At 40.4% G+C, this 24,291-nt stretch overlaps 1 protein-coding gene across 2 annotated transcripts in view; it reads left to right on the forward strand.

Moving 5' to 3' along the window:
* Positions 1–13,447: 13,447 nt before the first annotated feature.
* Positions 13,448–24,291, forward strand: part of GASK1B (golgi associated kinase 1B) — a 48,020-nt gene continuing 37,176 nt past the window's right edge. Inside the window, exons 1-2 of one of the 2 annotated variants that reach the window (XM_015063681.3) lie at positions 13,448–13,587; positions 14,845–15,983. In XM_015063681.3, the coding sequence (XP_014919167.1) occupies positions 15,086–15,983 (898 nt within the window). In that variant the 5' untranslated portion in view covers positions 13,448–13,587; positions 14,845–15,085. Of the gene's footprint in view, positions 13,588–13,876; positions 14,116–14,844; positions 15,984–24,291 lie in introns of those variants that run through there. The other variant, XM_027067985.2, reaches the window with a different exon arrangement.

Raw genomic sequence — 24,291 nt, forward strand, 5'->3', positions numbered from 1 at the left:
TGCTGCTGAACATATAAAGTTAAATGAGAGAGAAGGTCTTGTATAGTGAAAATATTGCCTAATTTGAATTCAAGAATTCCGATTCTGGCTGTGCCTTATCTGTGCCTTTCCTTAGGTCATTTGCTTATGCAGGTCTCGATCTGCTTCCTCTCTAAGATCAGTGTGTCATATCAGCTTATCTCTCAGGCCTCTTCTGGTTCTAAGATTCCACTGTAAAATACAAGTACGTTTCAGTTATCCAAACTTGGTATTGTTTCCTTTATATAAAAATGTTTGTTTGAAACAATCCTTTCTGGAGTTTGTAGCATTTCTTGAATCTGAACTCTCATGGCCATTTTTTTTTTCTTCAAATACTGCTTTTGTCAGATTCTCTCCTTTCTTTCTATACCTCAAATTATTCTTGTCTTAAATCTTTCTCATAACCATGTCTAAGAAGTCTCTTATACTCCTTTATGTATTTTCTAACCTAGTAACTGTGTTTCAGTTTATATATCGTTTTCTGACCCACCTTTCAGTTTACAAATTCTCAACTCTATTTTGTTTTTAAAAGCTTTAATGTTTATTTATTTTTGACATAGAGAGAGAGAGAGAGAGAGAGAGAGAGAGAGAGGGAGACACAGATTCCGAAGCAGGCTCCAGGCTCCGAGCTGTCAGCACAGAGCCCGATGCGGGGCTCGAACTCACAGACTGTGACATCATGACCTGAGCCGAAGTTAGACAGACGCTCAAACGACTGAGCCACCCAGGCACCCCTCTATTTTGTTTTTTAGTAAACTGACCAAGAGGTGGTTATTGGTTTTCTTTGACATATCTTTCCTTGAGTTCAGTGAGTTTTTTGGAACTTTGAACTGATGTCTTTTGCCAGTTTGAAAATTCTCTGTCATTATCTCTTTCAATATTGTTTCTGCCACATTGCCTTTCTCTTTTTTTCTGGGCATCCAGTTACGTATTAGATCTTTTAATTGTGTCCAATGTATCTCTTAAACACTCAGTTCTTATTTTTTTCCAACTTCTTCTCTGATAGTTTTTATATTTCTTAGGGACCTGTTTCTGATTTTACAAACCTTGCATTTTTACCTTGTCTAATCTGCCTTTTAAACCCAAATAAATACTTTTCATTGTAGATATTTTTTTTTTCAGATTAAGAATGTTCATTTGATTCTTTTTAATGGTCCCAATTTTCTGTTGAAATTTTCTCATTCTTCATCTTTTTTGTTCATTTTTTGCTTTTTTAACTTTCTAATCTTAGTATTTTAAAGTCTGAATCACCAGTGGATTCTTTATCTCTTTCTCTCTTTTTTTAAAAGTTTATTTATTTAAAAAATTTTTTTTAATGTTTATTTATTTTTGAGACAGAGACAGAGCGTGAACAGAGGGGCAGAGAGAGACACACACAGAATCTGAAACAGGCTCCAGGCTCTGAGCTGTCAGCACAGAGCCCGATGCAGGGCTCGAACCCACACATGGTGAGATCATGACCTGAGCTGAAGTCGGACTCTTAACCGACTGAGCCACCCAGGCACCCCTAAAAGTTTATTTTTGAGAAAGAGAGAGAGAGAGAGAGCACATGCACACACACATGCACAAGCAAGGGAGGGGCAGAGACAGAGGGAGAGAGAGGATCCCACTATCAGCGTAGAGCTCAATGTGGGTTTGGGCTGTAACTCACAAACCGTGCAATTGTCACGTGACCAAAATCAAAGAGTAGGATGCTTAACCAACTGAGCCACCCAGGCATCCCCCTGTCACTCTTTTTAAAATCATTGTCTCTATTTTATAGCTCAGAAAAATAAGACATTGCATGAAAAATGAACTCCACCGTATAACGTGTAATACAGTCACAGGTCGTAAGTAGAATTTGGTGTAATGACTATCATTTCCCACGTTTAATCAATAAGCATTGTTCCTCTTTTAGAGGACCTGCAGAAATTACCCATATTAAACACACTGAAAATAAACATTAAATACCATTAAATGATGAGTAGCTCTAAATTTCTCTAACCTCTTTGCATTCATTAACTAGCTCTCCAGAGTGAAAATAATTATGGCTTTCTATTCCTTTAAAATATTGACTGAAAAGGATTTCCAGTTTCAGAAACATAAAAACTAATGTCATTTGGTTCTAAACAAAAATATACCTTAATTATCAAGCTAAAACCATAGCCAAAAAAAAATGACATTATCACCTGAGGTTTTCCTCAGCCTATTTGTTCACCATGTAATCAGACTCTCTTAGATTAATTTCAGCAGAAAGTCTGCCAATTCATGGACTTGCCCCCAAAGCACATCAGGGGATCGTTAATACATTGGGCCGTTAGAAGAACAGTGGTAGTAGAACATCTTATTTTATACAGAAGTGGGAATCGTTATGAATTTTTTTTTCTTGTTTCAGTAACAAGATAATAGTACTTTATAGTATGGCATACTTTAATGTTTAAAGAATAAAAAATGCAAGCGAGCACCATAATACACTTGAAAGAAGTGTATTTATTTCACGGGCCCAAATGTATAACTTTCACAGGCACAAAGTTCCCTGTTTTAAGCAAATCTAGCTAACCCTCATTGTCCATTAGGACTATTTCATATATGCCATCTTACAAATAAGCAACACTTTACAAAAGGCTCTTATCTACTACCTAGTTCTTAGAATAAATGTGTTTATACTTTGAACAGTCATGTGGATACTATAAAGACTATAGCATGCTATAGTCATGTGGATACTATAAAGATTACTATACTTGATGCAATTTATTGCCTTCTGTCATGATTTCTTTAATCTCTTTTTACAGTGAACAAGTGACTTTCTAAAAAGTCTGAATCTTCTAAGTACAGGTCACCTCCTGGTTAAAGCTGGAGTACTTCTCAGCAGCTAAAAATGTGATGGGCAGCCATTTTTCCTGGCCTTCTAACGTATGATCCAAACAAAGTTTACGCAAGTCAGAGAGAAGGACAAAGTTTTCAAGTCTTATTTTATGGAATTGTGGGGATTCCAGCCAAATTTCTTCTGACAAGAAATATTCAGTTGCCTTTGGGGGAGATGACCACTGGCAGCTTACTGTTGGAGACATTTGGTGCAGGAAGCCATTGACTTGCACAGGTGTATGGGAAGAAGACTGGTCAAGCAGTAGCCTGGGCTAGAGGAAGTCCAGTGTGAAGTGAGGTGTGCTCCCAGGTGCAAAAAGTGACCAAATAGCATTGGACTGGGCTTCTCCAGGTGATCAGGGCCAGTAGTGGTGACTCTGTGGTGGCCCTGTGGATGGCACCTATATCTCTTTATTTCTTGTCTTTTCTCTTCATATTGGTCATTTTATTTTTAGCATGCGTATAATTTTCAGTTGCTTTTCAGATTATGAATGATAAACTGTAGAGGCTTTATAGAATATTCTTCCAAAAAGTATTAAGGTTTTTAGTCAAAGAGTTACAGTGAATGACCTTGATCCAGTCAAGACTTGTTTTTCAGCTTTGTTATGCTTATTTCCATTTTGCTTTTATTCATAGGGGTGGTCATTAGCCCTAGGGAATGCCTAGGTCTCTTCCATCTTGAATAACAATCTTTTAACACCCTGGTGCTGTCTGGTTGCTGAAATCTACCTCAGTTCTTGAGCTTTCTGTCTGCTGTTTACTGATTTATTCAGGATTGTCTTGCACATTCACAATTCAGAAGCTGACCAGCCATTTGAGGGAAATTTGAATGCAGATTTTTGGGCACTCCCTCCGAAGTTCCTTTCTCTCCAGTATTTTGCTCCTCAAATCCCATCTCCTTGGGCATCCCCAAACTCACTCTCTGACTCCTCAGACCTAGCAGCATGCTTCTTTCTTCTTGAGCTCTTTTCACTCTTGCCAACACTGGGAAAGTGCCCTCAGAAAAATTCTGAGGAGTGCACCTCGTGTGCTTTCTTTTCTCAAGGATTCTTGCTGCTCAATGTTACTTGAGCTAGTTCTCCAATGCTTTCAAAGAATTTTTTTATGTTTTCCCAACTTTTAAAGTTATTTTTGGTATAAGATTTAGTTCAACATAAGCTACATTATTGGGTCCAGGGCCAAAAATTTTATCCATTAAATTTTAATTTCAACAATTTGTTTTATCACCTCTGAATGGTATTTTATTTTTATTTTTTGAGAGAGAGAGCATGCATGTGAGTAGGGGAGAGACAGAGAGACAGACAGAAAGAGAGAGAGAGAGAGAGAGAGAGAAGAAGAATCTTAAGCAGGCTCTATGCCCATCATGGAGCCTGACTTTGGTCTCAGTCTCACGACTGAGAGCATGACCTGAGCCAAAATCAAGAGTCAGATCCTTAACTGATTGAGTCACCCAGGCACCCCACCCGTGAATGATATTAAAAAAACTTTTTAAAAATATGTCCTCATTATTTTTAATCCCTTTTTATTGCATGCTCACTTTGTCTTCCTTTAAACATTTTATATATATATATATATACATACATAATAAATTTATATGTGGATTCTGACAATTCTAAAATTTCTGTTTTTTTTTCTTCTTTGCATGCTTAGTGATTTTTTATATTCACCTCATATAAACTGATAATAATTTGTGGAAGTTTTAAATTTGAGAATCCTTCCTTTTTAGAAAACTTGTAAACAGTGGATTATATATGTCTTTCCTTATTTATTACGGGTCTAGGCTTAAAGTAAGAAGGCCTTTGAGTATCTAGCCTTACACACTGCTGAGGCAGAAGTTATATATTTTAATCTTAAATTATGCTTTCCATGGAAAATTTAGAAAAGTAATACAAATGTTTAGTGATATACTTAGATTCACCAAGCTTCTTAGACATTTGAAAGCCTTAGCTACAGAAATTCCAAACCCATCTATTAAACATTTATTTTAAAAAAATTACGTATTTGAGAGGGACAGTTACCTACTTGCTAGCAGAAATTCAACCAATTTTAAAGGATTTTTTTTCTTACTTAAGGAAAAGAAAAATGCCTTTTCCAGGATCCAATAAGGGAATAGGTGAAAATAAGCTTTGGTTCAGTTTGAAATTTATGATGGATTGGTAGGTAAATTATTCATTAAATGAAAATGAAAAATCTGTGAAACTAATCAAGCCGGTCTAGTACCATTACTTGGCAGATGACAAATTTGGCCAGATTAGAATTGCCATATTTGATGCTAGGTATAGGCATGATCTAGAAAACAATGGGAAGACTTGAAATCTGAACGTAGAAGATGTGTCTATTAGATGTGGGCAGATCCTAAGGGTGGTACATGGGCGAGAAGGTGGAGAACTGAAAGAACTGAAAGTTTTTAAAAGCAATCCAGTCTGGAAGGTCGGGTCCTACATGCTGCCCGACTTGCTAGACCACCGAGTATCTTTTTGGAACCCGAAGTAGCATGACTAATTTTAGCAGAATATACTCCTGCTTAATTTTGAAGTCTTTTGTTACGTACAGAGGGAGATAGTGAGCAAATCCTGGATACCATGCTGCATTGGTAACTTGGTAAGACTGACCACTATTTCTTGAACCTGCAATTATGTATTCATCAGTGCTTTATTCCATCAATGTTTTCTTTCCCTGGTCTCTTTAGAGAGTGCTTAGTCATTAGCATCATCCTTCCAAGAGAAAAAGAGCAAGTACATGGTTTACAGATGGCTACCTTCTTTCTGGGTCGTCACATGACAGACCAGAGAAAGGAGGCAAGCTCTCCTTTGTCTCTCCTTACAAGGGCAAAAATTCCATCATGAGGGCTCTACCTTCGTGACCTAGTTACTTCCTGGAGTTCCCATCTCCATTTATATCATACAGGTAATTAGAGTCTCAACATATGAATTTTGAGGGGGCACAAACATTCAGTTAATAGCCTTTACCAAAAGCACCTAGCTAAGAATATTTTGTTTACAAATTCCTCAACTCAGTGGAATTAAATGTAGATCTATTGTCATAAACTGTATTTCTGGCTGTTTCTATATTATGAGCAATTAGTACAGAGATAAAAAAAAGGAGTGTTGCCTTTGAGCTGATGATTACTTCAATCAAGTTTGCTTTATTGCCCAAAAAACTGCAAAATAATGTGCCTTCTTAAACCAAAGCATTGGTAATTTCTTGTGGAAAAAGAATTGGGCGTGTTATATTTAGGGAAATGACATGTTCATTCTTATACAAATATTTAGTTTTCTTCTGTGTGTCACACTACTTTGTATCTGCTCATTTTTTGTTTCAGAAACCCATTCCAGGCTTCTCACCAAAGCTTTTTGGCTTATAATTTTTGTCTATGCTACACATTATGTGGCCATGGGAACCCTAGGACCGCCTTTGGAAAACAGTGTGATTTTCCTATAAAAAGTGTCTTTATGGGTACAGATCTGGCGATGGCCTGCAGAGGATTTGATTTCTTCCTGTAATTTTCCTTAGACAGTCCTCCACACCCAGGAGTGTTCCTGGTTTTCATTCTATGGTTTGTGAATTTTTGTCACTCTCAAATTTCTTCTTTTCCCAGTATCTACATGCTATGACCTTGCTTTGGGAAAGGGCTAGAATCAGTTCGGCTGGGTAGGTGCAGGTGCCTGATTGGGCAGAACATATGATATTAGCACAGTCTGTCTCTTCCAAACCAAGGAATGAAGTGTCAAAGAGGAAATGAACTCTCATAAAGAGGAAAAAAGTACAGAATAACTTTACATAAATTACAAATGCTGTTTTGACACTTACGACAACTTTTTGCTCTTTTCTATTCTTCCTTTTTTGGCATTTTCCTATCTTCTTGCTGGCCTGCCCTGTTCTTTTTGGGGTTCCTCAACTAGAGCCATGGTTCTCAAACTTTAGCATACATCAGATTATCTGGAGGGCTTGTTACAATACAGATTGCAGACCCTCTCCTCCAGAGTTTCTAGTCCAGTAGGTTTTGGGGGGTTCAAGGATTCACATGTCTAATAAATTCCCAGGTGCAGTTGATGCTGATGGTCCAGGGCCACATTTTGAGAGACGATAGTCTGGAGATTGTGTTTTATCATCTTAACATTTTCATTCATTTATTCATTATTTCATTCACTCACTCATTCAGTCAACATTTATTGGGATATCACTGGCCTTTAGTGGGTCTTTAATAAATGGTAAGTTGTTGTGCATTTCCCTGAGTCTCAGCAGCCTAGGGGTACCAAGCACTCTTTAGTGGGAGGACTTAAACTGCACGGACTCTTACCCTCTCCTGCATAAAACAAGACCTCCAGCACCTCTCAAACAAGCATGCAACTGTGTCACAGAATGCCAGGGTTTGTCACTCAAATGCTTATCGCCTAGTCGTTTCCAGTTACCACATTCCAGCTTCTCATGGATGTTTTCTGTCTGTGCAGCTAGTAAGGGTGACTGACTCACTGCTGAGACTGCTGTTGCTGCTGCTGCCTTCCACGTGAAGCATGAGGGTCTGTGCCAGGGGTGCCGCCTGCCAGGGCTTCCCAAAAAAGCGGTCAGGAAAATGGGGTCATCCCTGATCTGCTTCACATTTCCTTGCCTGGAAACCACAGTGGGCTGCTGATGCCTCGACATATCACAGAACAAGATGTGAAAATATATCCGTCTGTGTTTGTCTGTGGTTATTTCCTGGGGCTTGAATCTACAGGACTGGGAAGGTGGGAATGGGTGGCTGGGCAGAGAATGTGATATTAACACTTTCTGTCTTTTCTAACCCGGCTTCTCTATCAGTTCATGAAACGTGCGTGTGCAGTTTTCACACCCCAACGACTTCTCAGATATGCAACACATGTCTGAATCGCAGTGGGGGGACACAGCTGAGTCTCAGAACGGCTAGATGCAAATGAAAAAAGGACCCCAAATTTCTGTCTAGCTTCTTCCCCTGTACTTTTAAGGTGTTTGTTTATAATCCCGTTGCATTTTTAGAATGCCAAATTTAATCTAGTCTAGTAGGGGGACTTCCTTCCACTGAATGTACTTTGCAGCTTCTTTCTTTTATACAAACTCTGCCTTAGGTGAGGAGAAAAGAGATAATTTGTAGTTCTGCATAATTTTCTGCAAAGAGCCCAAGGATTCAGATGGCTTTATCCAATCTTCACTCCTCGACATAGGCTCAAATGGTTTTGGTTTTCCTATCCCACGCCACAAATTACCTAGGGCTGGCGTGTCTGTCCTCATTTCTGTCTGTGGCCTGGGAGTGGAGGTGGGAGGTAGGGAATTGAGGCCTTCAGCACCCATGGCTGAAAAAGAGGAGCTTAATTGTCTAGACTGTCCAGGGGCTTTTAGAGGGACCTCAGGGAGTTTCTGATTTACCTAATTCTTCTCTGACTCCATGATGACTCTGCATTCTTGGGGTTTAGAACTATAGAAAAAAAATGCTGGCTATTATAGCATGTGTAAATCATCTAATTATCCAGAAGGGAAATAAGAACCATATAATGTGCTCTTTCAAATTTATGTCAGGTTGGCTGTCATACGTTTGATTTGTTCCTTGTATTATGCTCTGTCCATACAAACATTGCTTGGTTTCTGGTCATGTGGCAGGGGCATCCTGATGCAGACACAAGTTTATGTAAATAGAACAAATCCTCCCAGGGAAATGAGGCTAGAGGGATGATTATGGTAGATTTCCACAGCAGGAAAAGGCAAGGAGGCTCATGTTCCTCTTTGCCAGGTATAACAGTAGACAGAGGGGAGAATACCCAATGCAATGAAATGTCAGGCCCTTCATCCCTTGGAAATGTGCCTATGTGGTGCCCTCCTGGTCACACGCGAGAGATCAAGTTATGACACTCAGCGTCACTTCACAGATTTGTAAGGCGGGCTCTGAGAAGACAGGCAGTTTTCTTTTCGAGTGTTTCTTCTACCTACAGCAAGTGGATGTGGGTCGACAGGAAAGATGTCCTTAGGAGTGACTAAATAATCTAACATCAGATGAAAGTGCACATGTTTTTAAATCAAATATAACACAATAACTGTAACTTCTTTTGCATATAGTTTTAAAGACAGATATAGTATAGAGCACAATTTAAGGAACTACAAACTTCTTGGTAGCAATCAAATACCTTTATGACAACATTTCAAAGACTGTAAGCCTAAGGGTTTTTTCAGGGTCAGGACAGGCCAGCTTGGGGATGCCCAGGCCTGGTGTTAGAATGGATAGCAAAAGTATTAGCAAATTCTGTATGACAAGCAAGACAGAGTGGGTACCCAAGAACCTAGGCTAAAGCCAGGATTATAGTTCTAGAAGGCTATAGGTCCTAGAGAGTCAGGAAAGTTGTGAGCAAGGGTTAGGAACCCAGTGGAAGGATCTGGTCAGCACAGATCCAGGAACGAAGTGTCCATTTGTAGTAGGTGTATAATCTATGTAACAAGCACGGGCCAACAAGGAAAAGCTTTAATACTTAGGTTTTCAGTGACTGGAGTCCTCATATATTCCTTTTCACTTTCTGAATGGCTCTGAGGAGGTACATGAGCCTGAGCCCACAGTAGCAGCAAAAGGTACACGTGACAGGAGTGGGGAAATGAGAAATGTGAGTGAGAAATCTGGAGCCCTACGCACTGCCCAATCTGGTCCTGGAATTTTCCCAGCTTCAAGGAGAACCAGCCTTTATTGCGTTTGGTTCTTACAACTGGAAGCCTTGAAGGATTTAAAGATTATTTTACTGCTGATGAAACCTAAGACTTATCACTTAACTGCATAAAGGTGTTAATTTGCTTCTGAACCCAGCCATTTCCCTTTTAGAAGAGTGAATTATAAATCCGCACATTGGAAGTTTTTCAAACTATGGATTGCTGGGCTCTACCTCAGACCAATTAAATTAGAATCTCTGGGGAGGTGGATGGGGCCTAGGTGTCTATATATTCTAAAAGTTCTCAATGATATTTTTCTTTAACTTTTTAAATTTAATTTTAAATGCTGAAAGTATCATAGACTCTTTATTGTAAATAAAAATATGTAAAAATTATTACTTCTCCTTTTCTAGACAGAGGCAGAGCATATGCAAGATATAAAGAATATTAAAAGACTATTTGTCTACCTACCACCTCTTTCATAAATCATAAATGGATAGCCAATAGATTGTCCCAAGATAAACATCCTTTCACAAATATCATACAGGTCAAGAAATCAAATGCTACGACAGGCTCCAGTTCCTGCTCATGTTGCTTTTCCTCACTACCTTCTCTTGCCTCCAGAAAGGTATAAAAAGTTTCCCAGGGAATTAAAAAAAATTTTTTTTAATGCTTATTTTTGAGAGGGTAGGGAGGGGCAGAGAGAGAGAGGGAGACAGAGGATCTGAAGCAGGCTCTGTGCTGACAACTGCGGGGCTTGAACTCATGAACTGTGAGATCATAACCTGAGCCGAAGTTGCACACTTAACTGACTGAGCTACCCAGGCACCCCAGAGTTTCCCAGGTAATTTTAGTGAGCCTTATAATTGTCTTTTGGGGTGCCTGGGTGGCTCAGTTGGTTAAGCGACCGATTTCGGCTCAGGTCACGATCTCACGGTTTGTGAGTTCGAGCCCTGCGTCAGGCTCTACGCTGACAGCTCAGAGCCTGGAGCCTGCTTCCGATTCTGTGTCTCCCTCTCTCTCTGCCCCTCCCCTGCTTGTACTCTGTCTCTCTCTCTCTCAAAAATAAACATTAAGAAATAATGAAATAAAATTAAAAAAATAAAAAAAAATTGTCTTTTCACTTTGTTTTCCTCATGGATTTTTTATTTATTTATTTTTTTTTAATTTATTTTTTCAACGTTTATTTATTTTTGGGACAGAAAGAGACAGAGCATGAACGGGGAAGGGGCAGAGAGAGAGGGAGACACAGAATCGGAAACAGGCTCCAGGCTCTGAGCCATCAGCCCAGAGCCTGACGCGGGGCTCGAACTCACGGACAGCGAGATCGTGACCTGGCTGAAGTCGGACGCTTAACCGACTGCGTCACCCAGGCGCCCCGCATTTTTTTTTTTTTAATGGAGAGAAAGTACTTTACGTATGAGGATTTGATCAGTCTCTCTGATCACATAATATTAATACCAGTAATAAGTATTTTGAGTGTTATATGTATATGCACATGTTATAGGTATATGTGACTGTTATATCGTGGTAACAAATTTTCATGCCAGTACTCATTCAAGGAGTTGAGGTTTATTTTTCCAAAACAAAATTAAACTTCTCTCTTGAGCCACATAACACCCGATGGTAGAATATACCTTTCTGTTCAGTGTCAACAGTGACCATGAGCAATAGATTGCCACTGCTTCCCCCTTCTAGAATGAGGCTCCACCACGCCAAGGGAAATAGGTTGTTGCCTTGGGAAGCCAGGGGTTGCTGAGGCCAAAGATCGTGGTTGTGTGTATCGGGCCACTTGTGGGCGATATATACAGGCCCAAATGAGAAAGCCACCGTGTTGGCCATTTTAAATGCTGAGAAACAGCCTGAAAAGAGATGACCTCAACAGAACAGAGGGCTACCAGGTCCCAAGGGACTGAAGAGACATCAACAGCCAGCGGGAGAGACAGTAATAGGGGTGTTTTTGAAGCAACTACAGATGCCCACCAGATGATCAGCTTTATATACCTGCACTAAAGTCCAGAGACCTTATAAATCAATTCACGACAATGTAATGGAGTAGCAACACATTTCTACTGTTACTACTTTTCTGTTCCCACTACCCTTCAACTCGGGAATAGCCAGAGAGACTCGAGTGGGGTGAGTGGGCATGTGGGTGAGGAATTGAAGGTCTTAACAGGAAAAAAAAAAAAGCAATCCAGGATGAATTTTCCCTCCCCCTTTTCAGTAGGTTTTGGCTATGCTTTTTGAGGGACAGATGATTTCTGGAAAAGGAAAAGTTAAACAAAATTTGAAAATTTTGACCCTGTTTGGATCAAACATTTTGATCAGGTTAGGTGCAGATTATGTGTGTGTGTGTGTGTGTGTGTGTGTGTGTGTGTGTGTGTGACTAAAATGAGTGGAGACATTTTAAAAAATCTAAGTATGACTAGAAAAGTCATATCTGGGTTTTTTACCCAAGGGAGTAGGAAAGCACTACTAAGCCACAGAGCAAGTTTGAATAGGCAATGGGGAGAATGATGAAAACTGTTTTCTGATTACATCTGACGGACATTCATGTCCACTGTGTTGGTTATATCCACGTATTGACTATACCAACAATTCAATGAGTGTGTTCCTAAATCTACCATGATACCTCCCTCGACCCCCTGCCTCCTTGGTGCAATGGTGATTCTTGTTAAGATGCCTGGGCTAGGAGAAGGGCCTCTGAGAAGTTCAAAAAAGTGCTAGAGGAATAAAGAATATTAAAACTAGCATTTCAAATTGTCATTCCATCACTGCTATCTCCTTTAACCATTACAAGAAACCAATGGGGTACATGCTGTCATTAGTCTTCTCTTAAAGACGGAAAATGAGGCTAGAGAGGTAAGGCTACCTGTCACAAGGACCACAGCTAGGAAGAGAAGAAGGGCTAGAAGCCAGGCTTTCACTCTCTGGAGCCCACTCTCTAAATATCCTACACTTTAGCCTCTACTAATCTCTCTTGTGGCTGTAAGGGGAAGCAATGCACTGGTCTTCTTCTAGTAAAAAGACCTTTTTTGGGGAGAGTGGCAGCCAAGCAAATTTACTAACTCATGCACCTCTCGTCTAACTCTGAAATGTTTCTTCACTAAAAATTAAATTGCTTTAGAAACAGCCAGCAGAGGCTTCTGTTTGTTACAACCTGGCGTCTGCTTTTAATTTGAGGTGCACTTTTAATTTTGAGAGGTCAGTTGTTCTTCTCGATGTGTGAAAATAATAATATGGTTATAATAAAGCAACGCTGTCATGGCTTCCTTTCAAGAACTTAACATTTAGCACCGAGAAAATAATCTTGTGCTCATGGAAGTGAGCTTTAAGAGTTTTGGAACACAAAGAAAAATGCTTTTGGAAAAATGCTTGAATTCTCATGAAGGTTAGCCAAAATCCACAGGTACTTCTAGGCCATTGTCAACAGTGGAATTGTTCCTCTCCTTTCTCTATGTGGCAGAACTTTTAAAAAAACAGAGAGGTCTGAGTTCGAGTGCTAAAGTAACAGTTGTATTAGAATTTTTTTGGCATTTTATCACTTAGAAGATTGTTCTTTCCTTTTCTCTATATTTTAATTCCCTGATCTTTTATTTTTTATTGCATTTTAAAATGTAGTAGTTTTAGGATTATATATCGTACGCTAATCTCTTACCCACTCCCCACCCCAGGATCTCAAACTTCTTTTCCAGTGGGGAAAATGTTCCCTGTAGCCTTCCTGCCTTCTGACTCTATTTGCCATAGAAGAAAAAAAAAAAAAAAAAAGGAGCTTAAATGACACCCAGAGGTCATCAACCCTACCTTTGTGCCAGGACATGCAATCTCCCCAAGCCAATTACTAACCTGTTTTTAAAACAACCTCCAATCAGAGAGAATCCTTGACTTCTTTTTGTGAGCTGTTGCACTGTGCAAGACCACACTATAAATGTCTTCGCCTATCTGTACGTACTCTTATCTCACTGTTCTATTTTTTTCCTCTTGGAAATTAACCCTTTCTTACCTTTTTATAAACCTGTAGGCCCCTTCTTCTCAGAAGAGTTGGCAGACACATGTTACTCTGTAAACAGTCAAGATGGTAAGGTGAGTCGTAGTTCCGGGAACCTGGGTGCTCTAAATCCCCAGCTACGTGGGAGGGACAGCAGGGCAACGGGATTCCTCATTTTATAAAGTATTTATCCGGCTGCTGCCAAGCAAACACTCCCAATCCCGTTTTAACTTAGGAGACTGACATTTCTGAGTCTGTTTCCAAACAGGACACTAGAGGGCTCCCAGAGGTTAAGAATAAGTGGAAAATTATTTGAATGAAAACTGCTTCTGTACGGCTTTTGTTGTTCCAGAATTTAAAATCAAAGTTTATTTTTTAAACTATTTAAAAAAAAAAACTTAGGCATCTGAAAACTGGGATAGCAGCAGCCAGTTCACAAGTAACTGTTTTGCTTTGCAATCAGTAGTTTTCAAGGGAGCTTTTAAAGCTGAGCTGAAATATTTGAAATGTGGAACACTCTTGACCATGAAATATGTTCTACTTACATGCTTCAGCCTTTAAAAGTTCTTTGCATTACAGTCAGGGATTACATTCTTCCTGGAGCCAAGCATGGGGCCAGCTGTGTAAGTAAGGTTGCTTGTGAGTTCTTCTTTTTCATAATGTGAAAAAATAGAGCTTAAGATCCCTTTATTTTCTTTCAGCTGACTTTTGTGGGAAGAAAAGGAATGAAAAGCAGTCGGATTTGTGTTGTGTGTGTGTGTGTGTGTGTGTGTGTGTGTGTGACTGAATCAATGTAACTTCTGTTAAGATATATGGATGTTTATGGTTTCATATTACAATAATTCCTAATGCAGGATGTTGAAACATACTCTGAAGAAAAAACTGTACCATCAGATTAAGATAATATGTTTCTGAAACTGAATGTTAGTACTTGATGCTTCTGCCCAATTTGTAATGCAGGACTTTAAAAAGTAAACACGGGATGTTGGCAATAGATTGTTTTTAAAAACTACCTATCACTTGTCTTAAATTATTTCTAAATGTCAAAAAGGAAAAGGCTGAGTTGGTCAAATGTCAATACATTTCTTTCAGAATCAAATTAAATGACTCCAGCTACAAGTTATAAAATATTCTTGGATTTTAGGGCTTTGTTTTCATTACTCTAAACTGAGCATCAAATCTATACATCTATCTTGTGTCTATTTGTTAAACTCTCTTTAAAAAAAAAACATTTCATGGTGGTGATATTTATGAAAGGAAAGAGTTACTTTTTTTTTTCCCTTTACTCTTGAAGAGGAACTGAACTCGTCTGAGATTGTGACTCAGTTAACTCTGTTTCCATTCATTCTCAGACACAAGCCACACTTCTCCTCGGGGAAGCTGATAGGAGTTTAAAAGGTTTGTCGTGGCGAGCGTCGGAAACATTCCCAACTTCATCACCAACCCTTTACACTTCCACCTTTACTCTACCCACTGGAGACCACTTATATACCTAAGCAGAGGCGACAGCTGAATTCAGGAAACCATGCATCATGTCAGCAGGAACCAACTGCAGACTTTAAAGTCTGCTCAACATGTGGATGCAGCAGAGAAATGACCTGTCCAGACAAGCCAGGGCAACTCATAAACTGGTTCATCTGCTCCCTGTGCGTCCCGCGGGTACGTAAACTCTGGAGCAGCCGGCGCCCAAGGACCCGGAGGAACCTCCTGCTGGGCACTGCCTGCGCCATCTACTTGGGCTTTCTGGTGAGCCAGGTGGGACGTGCCTCTCTCCAGCAAGCAAGGGCAGCAGAAAAGGGGCCGCACCAGGGTCGTGACACCGTCGAGGCGCCCTTCCCTGAGATACCCTTGGATGGTACCCTGGCCCCTCCAGAGTCCCAGGGCAATGGGACCACGCTGCCGCTCAACGTGGTGTACATTACCCTACGCTCCAAGCGCAGCAAGCCTGCCAATATCCGTGGCACAGTGAAACCCAAGCGCAGAAAGAAGTATGCAGTGGCATCTCCGGCCCTGGGGCAGGAGGCTTTGGTTGGGCCATCCCTTCAGCCACAGGAAGCTGCAAGGGCAGCTGATGCTGAAGTGCAGGGAGGAAACCTGGGCAAGGTTGGGGAACGACCCTGGAGGTTGATACGGGGTTCAGGGGTGCAGGTTGGTGGCTCAGATTTTCAGCGACCCGAGACCAGGGAGAGCAACATCAGGATCTACAGCGAGAGCGCCCCCTCGTGGCTGAGCAAAGAAGACATCCTCAGAATGCGCCTGTTGGCGGATGGTGCCGTGGCCGGTCTTCACCCAATTTCCTCGAAGAGCGGAGCCCGCTTGCTGGTGCTGGAGGGGAGCGCCGCTGGCTCTGTGCCCGGCTGCAGCCCCAGCCCCTGTGGACTGCTCAAGCAGCCCTTGGACATGAGTGAGGTGTTCGCCTTCCACCTGGACAGGATCCTTGGGCTCAACAGGACCCTGCCGTCTGTGAGCAGGAAATCAGAGTTCATCCAAGGTAACAGCTTCACTTGCTTCGTTATTTGCAGCTGTTGGGGATTCGGGTTGATTTTTCTCTTTTCCCTCACTCTCCTTTTCGAAATGATTTTCTCCACCCACGTTTCACATTTGGACAGCAGCAGCATGTCTTTCCATACGTTTGGCATTCTTTACTTTCCCAGCTTTGGGAGGATATGAGAGTTCCAGGGAAATGCTGTACTCAACATGCAAGAGTAAGCCCACACTGTGTAATCTTTGCTCTCCATTTCCCTCCCTGCACTTCCCGGTGGCTTATTAAATCTAATTAAAGCCAGTGGCAATTTGCATGATGAGAAGAGGAAGCGGGGTGGAGGCAAAGAACTTGCTGACAGTCAGGCATATTATTAGAGAGGTTACTATGGAAGTAAGTAGAATTTCATTCGTTAGGAGTTTTTGAAAGGAAAGGGGAAATGGGTTATCTTTCTTCAGCAGATGGAATCTTCTTAAAAGGCCCAGAGCCAGACCATGTTAGCTTCGACCCTTTGATTCTTTTACAGTGGATTTAACCTCCTTATTTTGCAGAGAAAATGAAGCAAAAATAGGTAATTTGTTCAGTATATATGCTAACTAGCCCTACTGTTTCTTCAAGCCTGTGACTGCAATTTATTGAGCCCGATTTCTAAGACTCTCTTCAGGTGACGGACGATTTGGCAGGTTCTGGGGATATGTAGCTAGTCACTTTAGTTGCAGGCAAAGGGGCTGATCTGTGGCCATGCTTATGCCATATAAAGGATATTCTCTGAATCCTGAGGCTGTTCCAGGCTTTGAATACCAAGTAGCGTGGGTCAGTGGCTCGTGTTTGCAAGCAGAATAATGCCAGAAATTGCCAGTATGAATCTAGGTTGGCCCAACAGGCTAAAAAGGACCACAAAGGGATCATAGACTCAAAGAGTATTTTCTTGCTTTGTGTCATAAAATTTAGCATTTTATGGAGCCTGGACTGGAGTGGATTAAGATTCTTGGGAGTGGCCAAGAACTAAACTGCATTTCCAATGACTTTAGGATTATAATTTAGTCTTAAAACCAGTACTTCTTGAAGTACCAGTGATATACTTGGTATTCCTTACTTATCCTGGTTCATGTCTAAGTGCTTCAGATTCACAGGTATGTTTCGATGTCTCCAGTTCACAAAATAGTCCATCATGATTGTGCTGATACAACTCAAACATTTAACAAAAGGTTGGTAAAAGCTAATTTTTATTGGGTGCTCGCTGTTGGCCATGCACGATAATAATTGATTCATACAATTCATACATGCCTTGACTGTATGTTTCTCACAACAGTGCTGTAAGGTAGATACCACTATTATTTACATTTAGTGGATATGAAAATTGAGACTTATTTAGCCAAAATAATCGGCCTCAACTTCCACAGCTAGTAAATGGCTAAGCTGAGTTTCAAACATAGACCCGGCAAGCTGCAGAACATAAGCTCTAAACCACTGGGCTTAGGTGACTGTGTTACTTATTATCCAAAGTGGAACACCCTGGAGTAAAAGAAGATATTAGTGGGCATTGAGATAATGGGTATATACCAAGTCTGTCTTGGGCAAAGCAACACATAGCATAGAGTGACTCTTATTATCCTATACTGTCATTGCCTATCCTGTCATAAAAGCCCCTGTGTAGAGAAGGTGAATTCTTGAATAGATCCTAAGGCATAGTACCCCAATATGGCACTCCCCTGGGATGCTCTTGGATGAAAGTCCAAAGAATAAGATAGTGGGTAGGAACTTGGAGCTGTTACCAACCATGGGACCCAGAAATGTTACAGTATCTCTGTATGGCTCAGTTTCCTCCACTGTAAAGTGACAATAATACCTGCCTCATGAGGTTATTGTTAGTGAATCCATGAAAAATACGTGGAATGAGTGCTTGTCACACAGTAAACCTTCGATAAATATTGTCTATTTTTGTTACTACGCTATACACATGAGGTACCAAGCTCACTGAGTCACTCACATAGCCTCCAGTCCTCACATAGATATCATTTCTTTATGTGACATGAACAGGTCTAAAACCCTGGTTTCTTGATTGCTCAGTTAAACTTTTTCAAAACCAGGATTCCTTGAATATATTTCATTCTGTGCTCTGAATATCCAGCATTTTTGGGAATAAAGAGTGCAGTTGCATTCGATTTGAAGGAGAGGTTTATAATCCCAATATATCCTAGCATTCTTCTCTTGTTTCGAAAGTAAGTAGTGATGGAAAGAAACCAATGAGGTTGTATTGATATGACTCTCCATGTGATGAGTTAAATACCTAAGATTATATCTCAAACAATACTATATCTTTCTTTGTTTTTTCACTTCTCCTATGTAGTTATTTAAAGACGTAAAATCAAGCCAATTTCCTCGGGAGTCTATGAGATGATTTAAATATAGTTATGAACACTCTACACAATATAATTCTATTTATGTAGGCTATTACATTGATATAAAGTACATAAATAGTTCAGTTCTGCTCATGGTAGGAGATGTATGTGGACAGTCTTAGCTTCTTGGTATCTCTCTCTCCATCCACCAATTTCTAGGCTTTTCCTGACATGTCTTCCCTTTCTTGATTTCCACAGAAGTGTGTACTTTCCTCTGGGAGCCTCTTATTCTTCTTTTGGTCCAAGCTTAGATTTGTTTCAGCCTCCCTGTCTACATAAGGAGGTGATAGATTTTATCTAGTTACCCACGACCTATTTCTGCTTCATTCTGTATCATCTCTTTGTATTTTGGTTGTTCATTCAATCATCTTTTTTTCCCACTAGGTCTGTAGATGTGTGAAGGCAGAGATATTTCCTGTCTTGTTTTATCATTTCTAGATTCTAGTGGGGAGTCTGGCCCATAGTAGGTGTTCACTAAATATTTTTGAATGAATGCAGGAATATAGTCTGAGCCTGTTCCACTGACTCCTAACAGTAAATCTGTATTTGCTTCCATCTTCCCATACTGAGGACAAGTACTAACATTTTTAGCCCTAAACATTTGTTTTAGTACTAACAATTTTAGGCCTAGATTTCTCCTGGAGGATCTTACAAAGAGCTCATCCTAGAGGTAGTGGGAAATGTCCTTGGCAGTCTCTGTATTATGCAAATAATAAGGTTGATAGAGCTTATTCTTATGAGGACCATCAATATAGTCTGCTGGCCTCACACTATAGTTATTCAATAATGTGTTTTCTGTAGGAGGAAGTGCTGGATTTAGTTTAGGTATGTATTTCTCTGATGATCTGGCTTGGTCTAAAAGTAGATATTTTAATATCTGGGAGAGTGAGTAGTCAGAAAGTCCTGCAAGTAATCCTGTCCTAAGCGTTGTTTCTGTTCTGACTTTTGATTAATGTTTGTGAAAATAAATTCATGCTCAGAACCGTTGTAAACTCTGGGTCTAGAGTTCTTTCTTGTCTAGCAAGAAAGCGGGACACAGGATTAAAATGCGAGAGATGGCTAATGTCCGGGAAAAGACAAGAGCCCCAATTGAGGGTCCTTGTTCCATTTTCATTAGGATCAGAAGGCTTACAAACATGGTGATGCACGTGCACAAAGAGACAATGAAACTGTGAACAGTAACTCATGGACGTGAAGGAAGGGGGGGTTTGAAGATATGTGGGGTTAGGGGTTTGCGTTAATATGAAACAAAATCCTGGTTCCAGGGGAAGGTTGTTTACAGCAGACTTAGGCACTATGTCTGTTAACCTAAACTGGTCTAGGGGACAAGAAAGACAGAGCATGCAACCTCAAGGTCAACAAGGCACCTTTCTTTTGCTAATTATCTCTGCTCTGGGCAACCTTGCCCCACAGCCTGTCTATAGCCCTATTTACCTGTTTACCTAATTTGGTTCTTCCTTCCTGTGAAAGCAGCTTTCTGCCTTTGTACTAAGCTGGGGGGCATTTCCGCCCTGAATACCTAATCTTGTTTACCTCATATACCTTCATATTGGGGCCTTTGCCCTGCCCTCTCTATACGTATTTACCTAATCTTATTTACCCACACTTGGGTGTGAGCATACTGTAGCTTTCTGATTCTTTATGCCTTGTTAATAATCCATCAGTGCAGGCCCAGGGAATTCCTAACCTTATGGGAATAAAAACCAAGAACATACCACAGTACCAAGAACACAGCTAGTATGTATTGTGAATCAAATATAGATATTTGGCTTATCTAAGTAAATCTTTCCAAAAAACCTGTGCAGTAGAAGTTTTTTAACCTTCACTTTAAGTTGATAAAAGATAGGGACGCCTGGGTGGCTCAGTCAGTTGAGCGTCCAACTTCGGCTCAGGTCATGATCTCACGGTTTGTGAGTTCAAGCCCCATGTCAGGCTCTGTGCTGACAGCTCGAAGCCTGGAGCCTGCTTCGCATTCTGGTCTCCCTCTCTCTCTGCCCCTCCCCTGTTCACACTCTGTCTCTCTCTGTCTCTCTCAAAAATAAACATTAAAAAAAAAATTAAAAAAAAAAGATAGAAGAAGATTGCTCTCGGTCATACAATAAGTTGGATATCCAGAAAGAACTTCCTTGTCTTTCCTATTTTCATCAATCTGCTTCCTTCAACAAATCCATTAAGGGCCGTTAAGGAGGTCTTCTCCCTCCATCACCACAACATATTAGTGTATCTGGTTATTTAATATAGTGAAATAGATGGCTTACACAGTGATGCACGAGTACAGGCTACGAGAGCCTCTTTTTCTCTCAAGGAGTCAACTACCCTAACCACAGCAAAAGTAATGTTGAGGTTAGGATATACTAGGCACCGTTTTAGGTACTGTTCATGAGTTATCTCATTAAATCCTCATAAAAATTTTACAAGGCGAGTACTCCATGAAAAACGTTTTGTAGACACGGTGGTGGAGGCCCAGAGTAATTACGAACTTTGCTCGAAGTCATGTAAATTGCCTGTATGTAAAAAGGATACGTGAGATGCAAGAAGAGATGTAAAAGAGAATCAAATGCTATGATTAAATGATCTACCTGCCCCCAGCCTCTCAGATTGATCTTTCCGTTGATTCAGTCCAAAGACGAAAGGTCTCCGTTACAAAGCTTGTCTTCAGGTTTTGTTTGTTTCTTAATTACTAAAACTGTTGTGGGTGATCCTTTCAGCACAGAGCCATTAGCTCAGGCTAGCTTGGGACAGGTCCTTGATCGTATAATTTGATGACTTCTATGTGATTCTCCTTGAATACAAAAAATATGTATGTGAAATCAGTGGACTCGCTGACCTTGTACTGTATACCAACCAGTTTTTGACAGATGCTACTCCAAAGATAACCCAGAAAAGAGGACGGGTGTACTTGAGGAAAGGCAAGGTTGTAATTAGGTAGGCCGTGCCAGTGGTGTACCATACTACAAAATCTAGCAATTATCACTGGAGCAGATGCCTATCCTGGGCCTATCTGTGTGGGAAATGCACAGTTGAATCGGAATATACCATCAAAGGGCTGTCTTTAAAAAATCATTTTCTGAAATAATAACACCTTCTTCAATTGTGAGTTTATAATGAATCTAGTGTTATGCATCACAGCATTCCTGTACTGCATTTGGCGTCTTATGTCTATTGTATCACTTAACCATTATATAGAGCAGATACTACTGATACTTTAAATACGGGAATCCTGAAATTCGGCAAGATTTCTGAAACTTGTCCAAGGACACATAGCTAATGAGCAATGGAACTAGAATTTGTAACCATTCTGTCTGATACTAAAGCCTCCTCAACTTGATTCTCTTAACCCATATTGCCTCTCAGATATAACTTGGTATAATTATGGGATAGTGGCAAAAATGGGCACATTTTAGCATGGTGATTTCTAATTTGCCACTACACCAACATGTCTACTTAATTTCTTTTTTCAATTCAACAATTTAACATTGATGATATTTTTATGCAAGACAAGTAGGACATATCACTCTGAACATTGCTGCAAGCTTTTTGTTTTTTGTTTTTTTTAATGCAAACCAATGCTTACCAGATTTTCTTGTTTTACCATAAATGATCATGTAGATGCAAACATGACTGAACATAGTAGTGTATTTTCTGCCAAACTATTGCAAAAGTCTTAAATCATTTCAAAGGTCACCAGATACTATACGGTGCTGATACATTTAATTTTTTTTAACAAAATATTCTAAAATGTTTATCTAAGGTTAGAAAAGCAGACTGCATTCATATAAAAGTCAAGAGCATAAGAAGATCCAGCACCCCTCTGTGATCTTCGATTTAGCAGCTTTGCCCAAACTTCCCTAGCGGTCTTCACAGTAATGTGAATGAATCCCAAGGGACACCATTTTGGTAGCATTTAACCATTATGCTATTTTTCATGCCCAGCATGGAAGATGCATTATGTATGCTTTATTTTTAGAATGCTGTCTTACTGCCACAGAGCTGTCATACCGAATTAAGGTAGCCTGGTTCCAAGAATTCTGTATGTCAAGGCTGCTTAGATGACAAACTGTAGGCACCCCACCAACTTCCATATAAATTCATTGTAGATCCCTAGTTGCTCACTGTTTCCCAACTTGCATTGCCTCATTTTATTATAAAGTAGGAGAAATCCAGTGTGTATTTTCCACTCTCTTTTTGAGTCCATGTGCACAGCACTGTATGTGTTGAGTGATGGGGCAGTTGCCAGAGCGGGGGGACAGCACCTGCATATTTCATGTGGTTTTAGGGTCTCAGGTGAGGACAGAAGCATTGTGTAGGGAGTAATGAGCATAATATAGCTGTCCCTACAACCTGGAAACACATGGGCTCTAAATCCTAAAAATCTTGGACGTATGTACCAACTTTCTTAAAATATTTATTTGGGAATGTAGGAATCACGTTTTATTGTTAAAAATCTGGATGGAAAAGATTGTGTTCTTTATCAGAAAAGCCCTAAGGTTTTATCTTTAGCAATCAAACTGAACTGGTCAGCTTAATACTTTAATTCACTGGCGAACACAAGTTTGCTGGCATCCCCTCCAAGCAGCACTCTGTTCCAATGTCCTCTTGTTTGCTCACTACATACCTTCATAGACAAGCAAGGGGACCTGGTAACCTTGTCTGCCAGGCCTCTGCACCTTGTCCCTTGATCCCACACATGGCTGCGATAGAAAGGACATGACTAGTTACCACAGCATAAAACATGCATGTGCCTCAGTTCCATGCAATCTGCTCACATTCGTCTTTTCTCCTTTTAAGAAATACATTATTGAGCACCTACTCTGTGCCAGCTGCTCTTCTAGTCATTGGGGGCTACATCGGTGAACACAAAAGTCAAGAATCTTTGTGGGGCTGACACCAGTGGCCTGTGTGAGAATTCGGTGGCCCGAATCTTTTGCCACTGATTTCAGGATCCACTCAGAACCTTCGGGATCCGCTCAGAACCTTCCTGAGCTCAAGGTTATGATCTTTCCATTAGCACTAAATCTGTTTCCATCTTTAGATTGGTCTATGGACCACACGGGTGCAGAAGGACTAGACAGCCTCATTCTGATTTCAGTGAATGGACAAATATTGCAGTCATATTCAGTCGTAATTGATAGCATTTACTTTCTAGAAGCACTGTTCTAAACATGGGGAAGAAGCTGTGAGCTCTCTAATTCAAATAGCTTTGTAGTTAAGGGTGTGGGTTGTCATATTAGTTTTCTAGGGCTGCCGTCACAAAATACCACAGGCGGGGTGGCTTAAACAACATACATTTATTTTCTCACAGTTCTGGAGGCTGGTAATCTAAGATCAAGGTGTCCATAGGTTTGCTTTCTTCTGAGACTTCTCTCCTTGGCTTGCAGATGGCCACCTTATCTTGTTCCTCTCACATGGCTTTTCCTTTGTGTGTGCCCATCGCTGGTGTCTCTTTGAATTCTAATATTTTCTTATAACAATACCAGTCATTTTGGATGAGGGTCTACCATATGGCCTCACTTTAACTTAACTACCTCTTTTTAAAAATATTTTTAAAATGTTTTATTTACTTTTGAGAGAGAGAGGGTGAGGGCAAGGGGCAGAGAAAGAGGGAGACAGAATCTGAAGTAGGCTCTGCGCTGACAGCAGAGAGCCCAATGGGGGCTCAAACTCATGAACCACAAGATCATGACCTGAGCTAAAGTTGGATGCTTAACTGACTCAGCCACCCAGGCACTGTTTAAGTACCTCTGTAAAGGCCTTATCTCCAGATACAATCACATTTTGAGGTACTGAGAGCTTCAACATATAAATTTGGAGGAACACAATTCAGTTCATAATAACTAGCAATCTAGACTTCTAGTTTGAATCCTGATTCTATACCAGTTGTGAATCAAGTGGCTGTGTGACCTGGGATAAATGAA

Source organism: Acinonyx jubatus, chromosome B1 (assembly GCF_027475565.1).
Source record: "Acinonyx jubatus isolate Ajub_Pintada_27869175 chromosome B1, VMU_Ajub_asm_v1.0, whole genome shotgun sequence".
In the NCBI taxonomy this organism is placed as follows: domain Eukaryota; kingdom Metazoa; phylum Chordata; class Mammalia; order Carnivora; family Felidae; genus Acinonyx; species Acinonyx jubatus.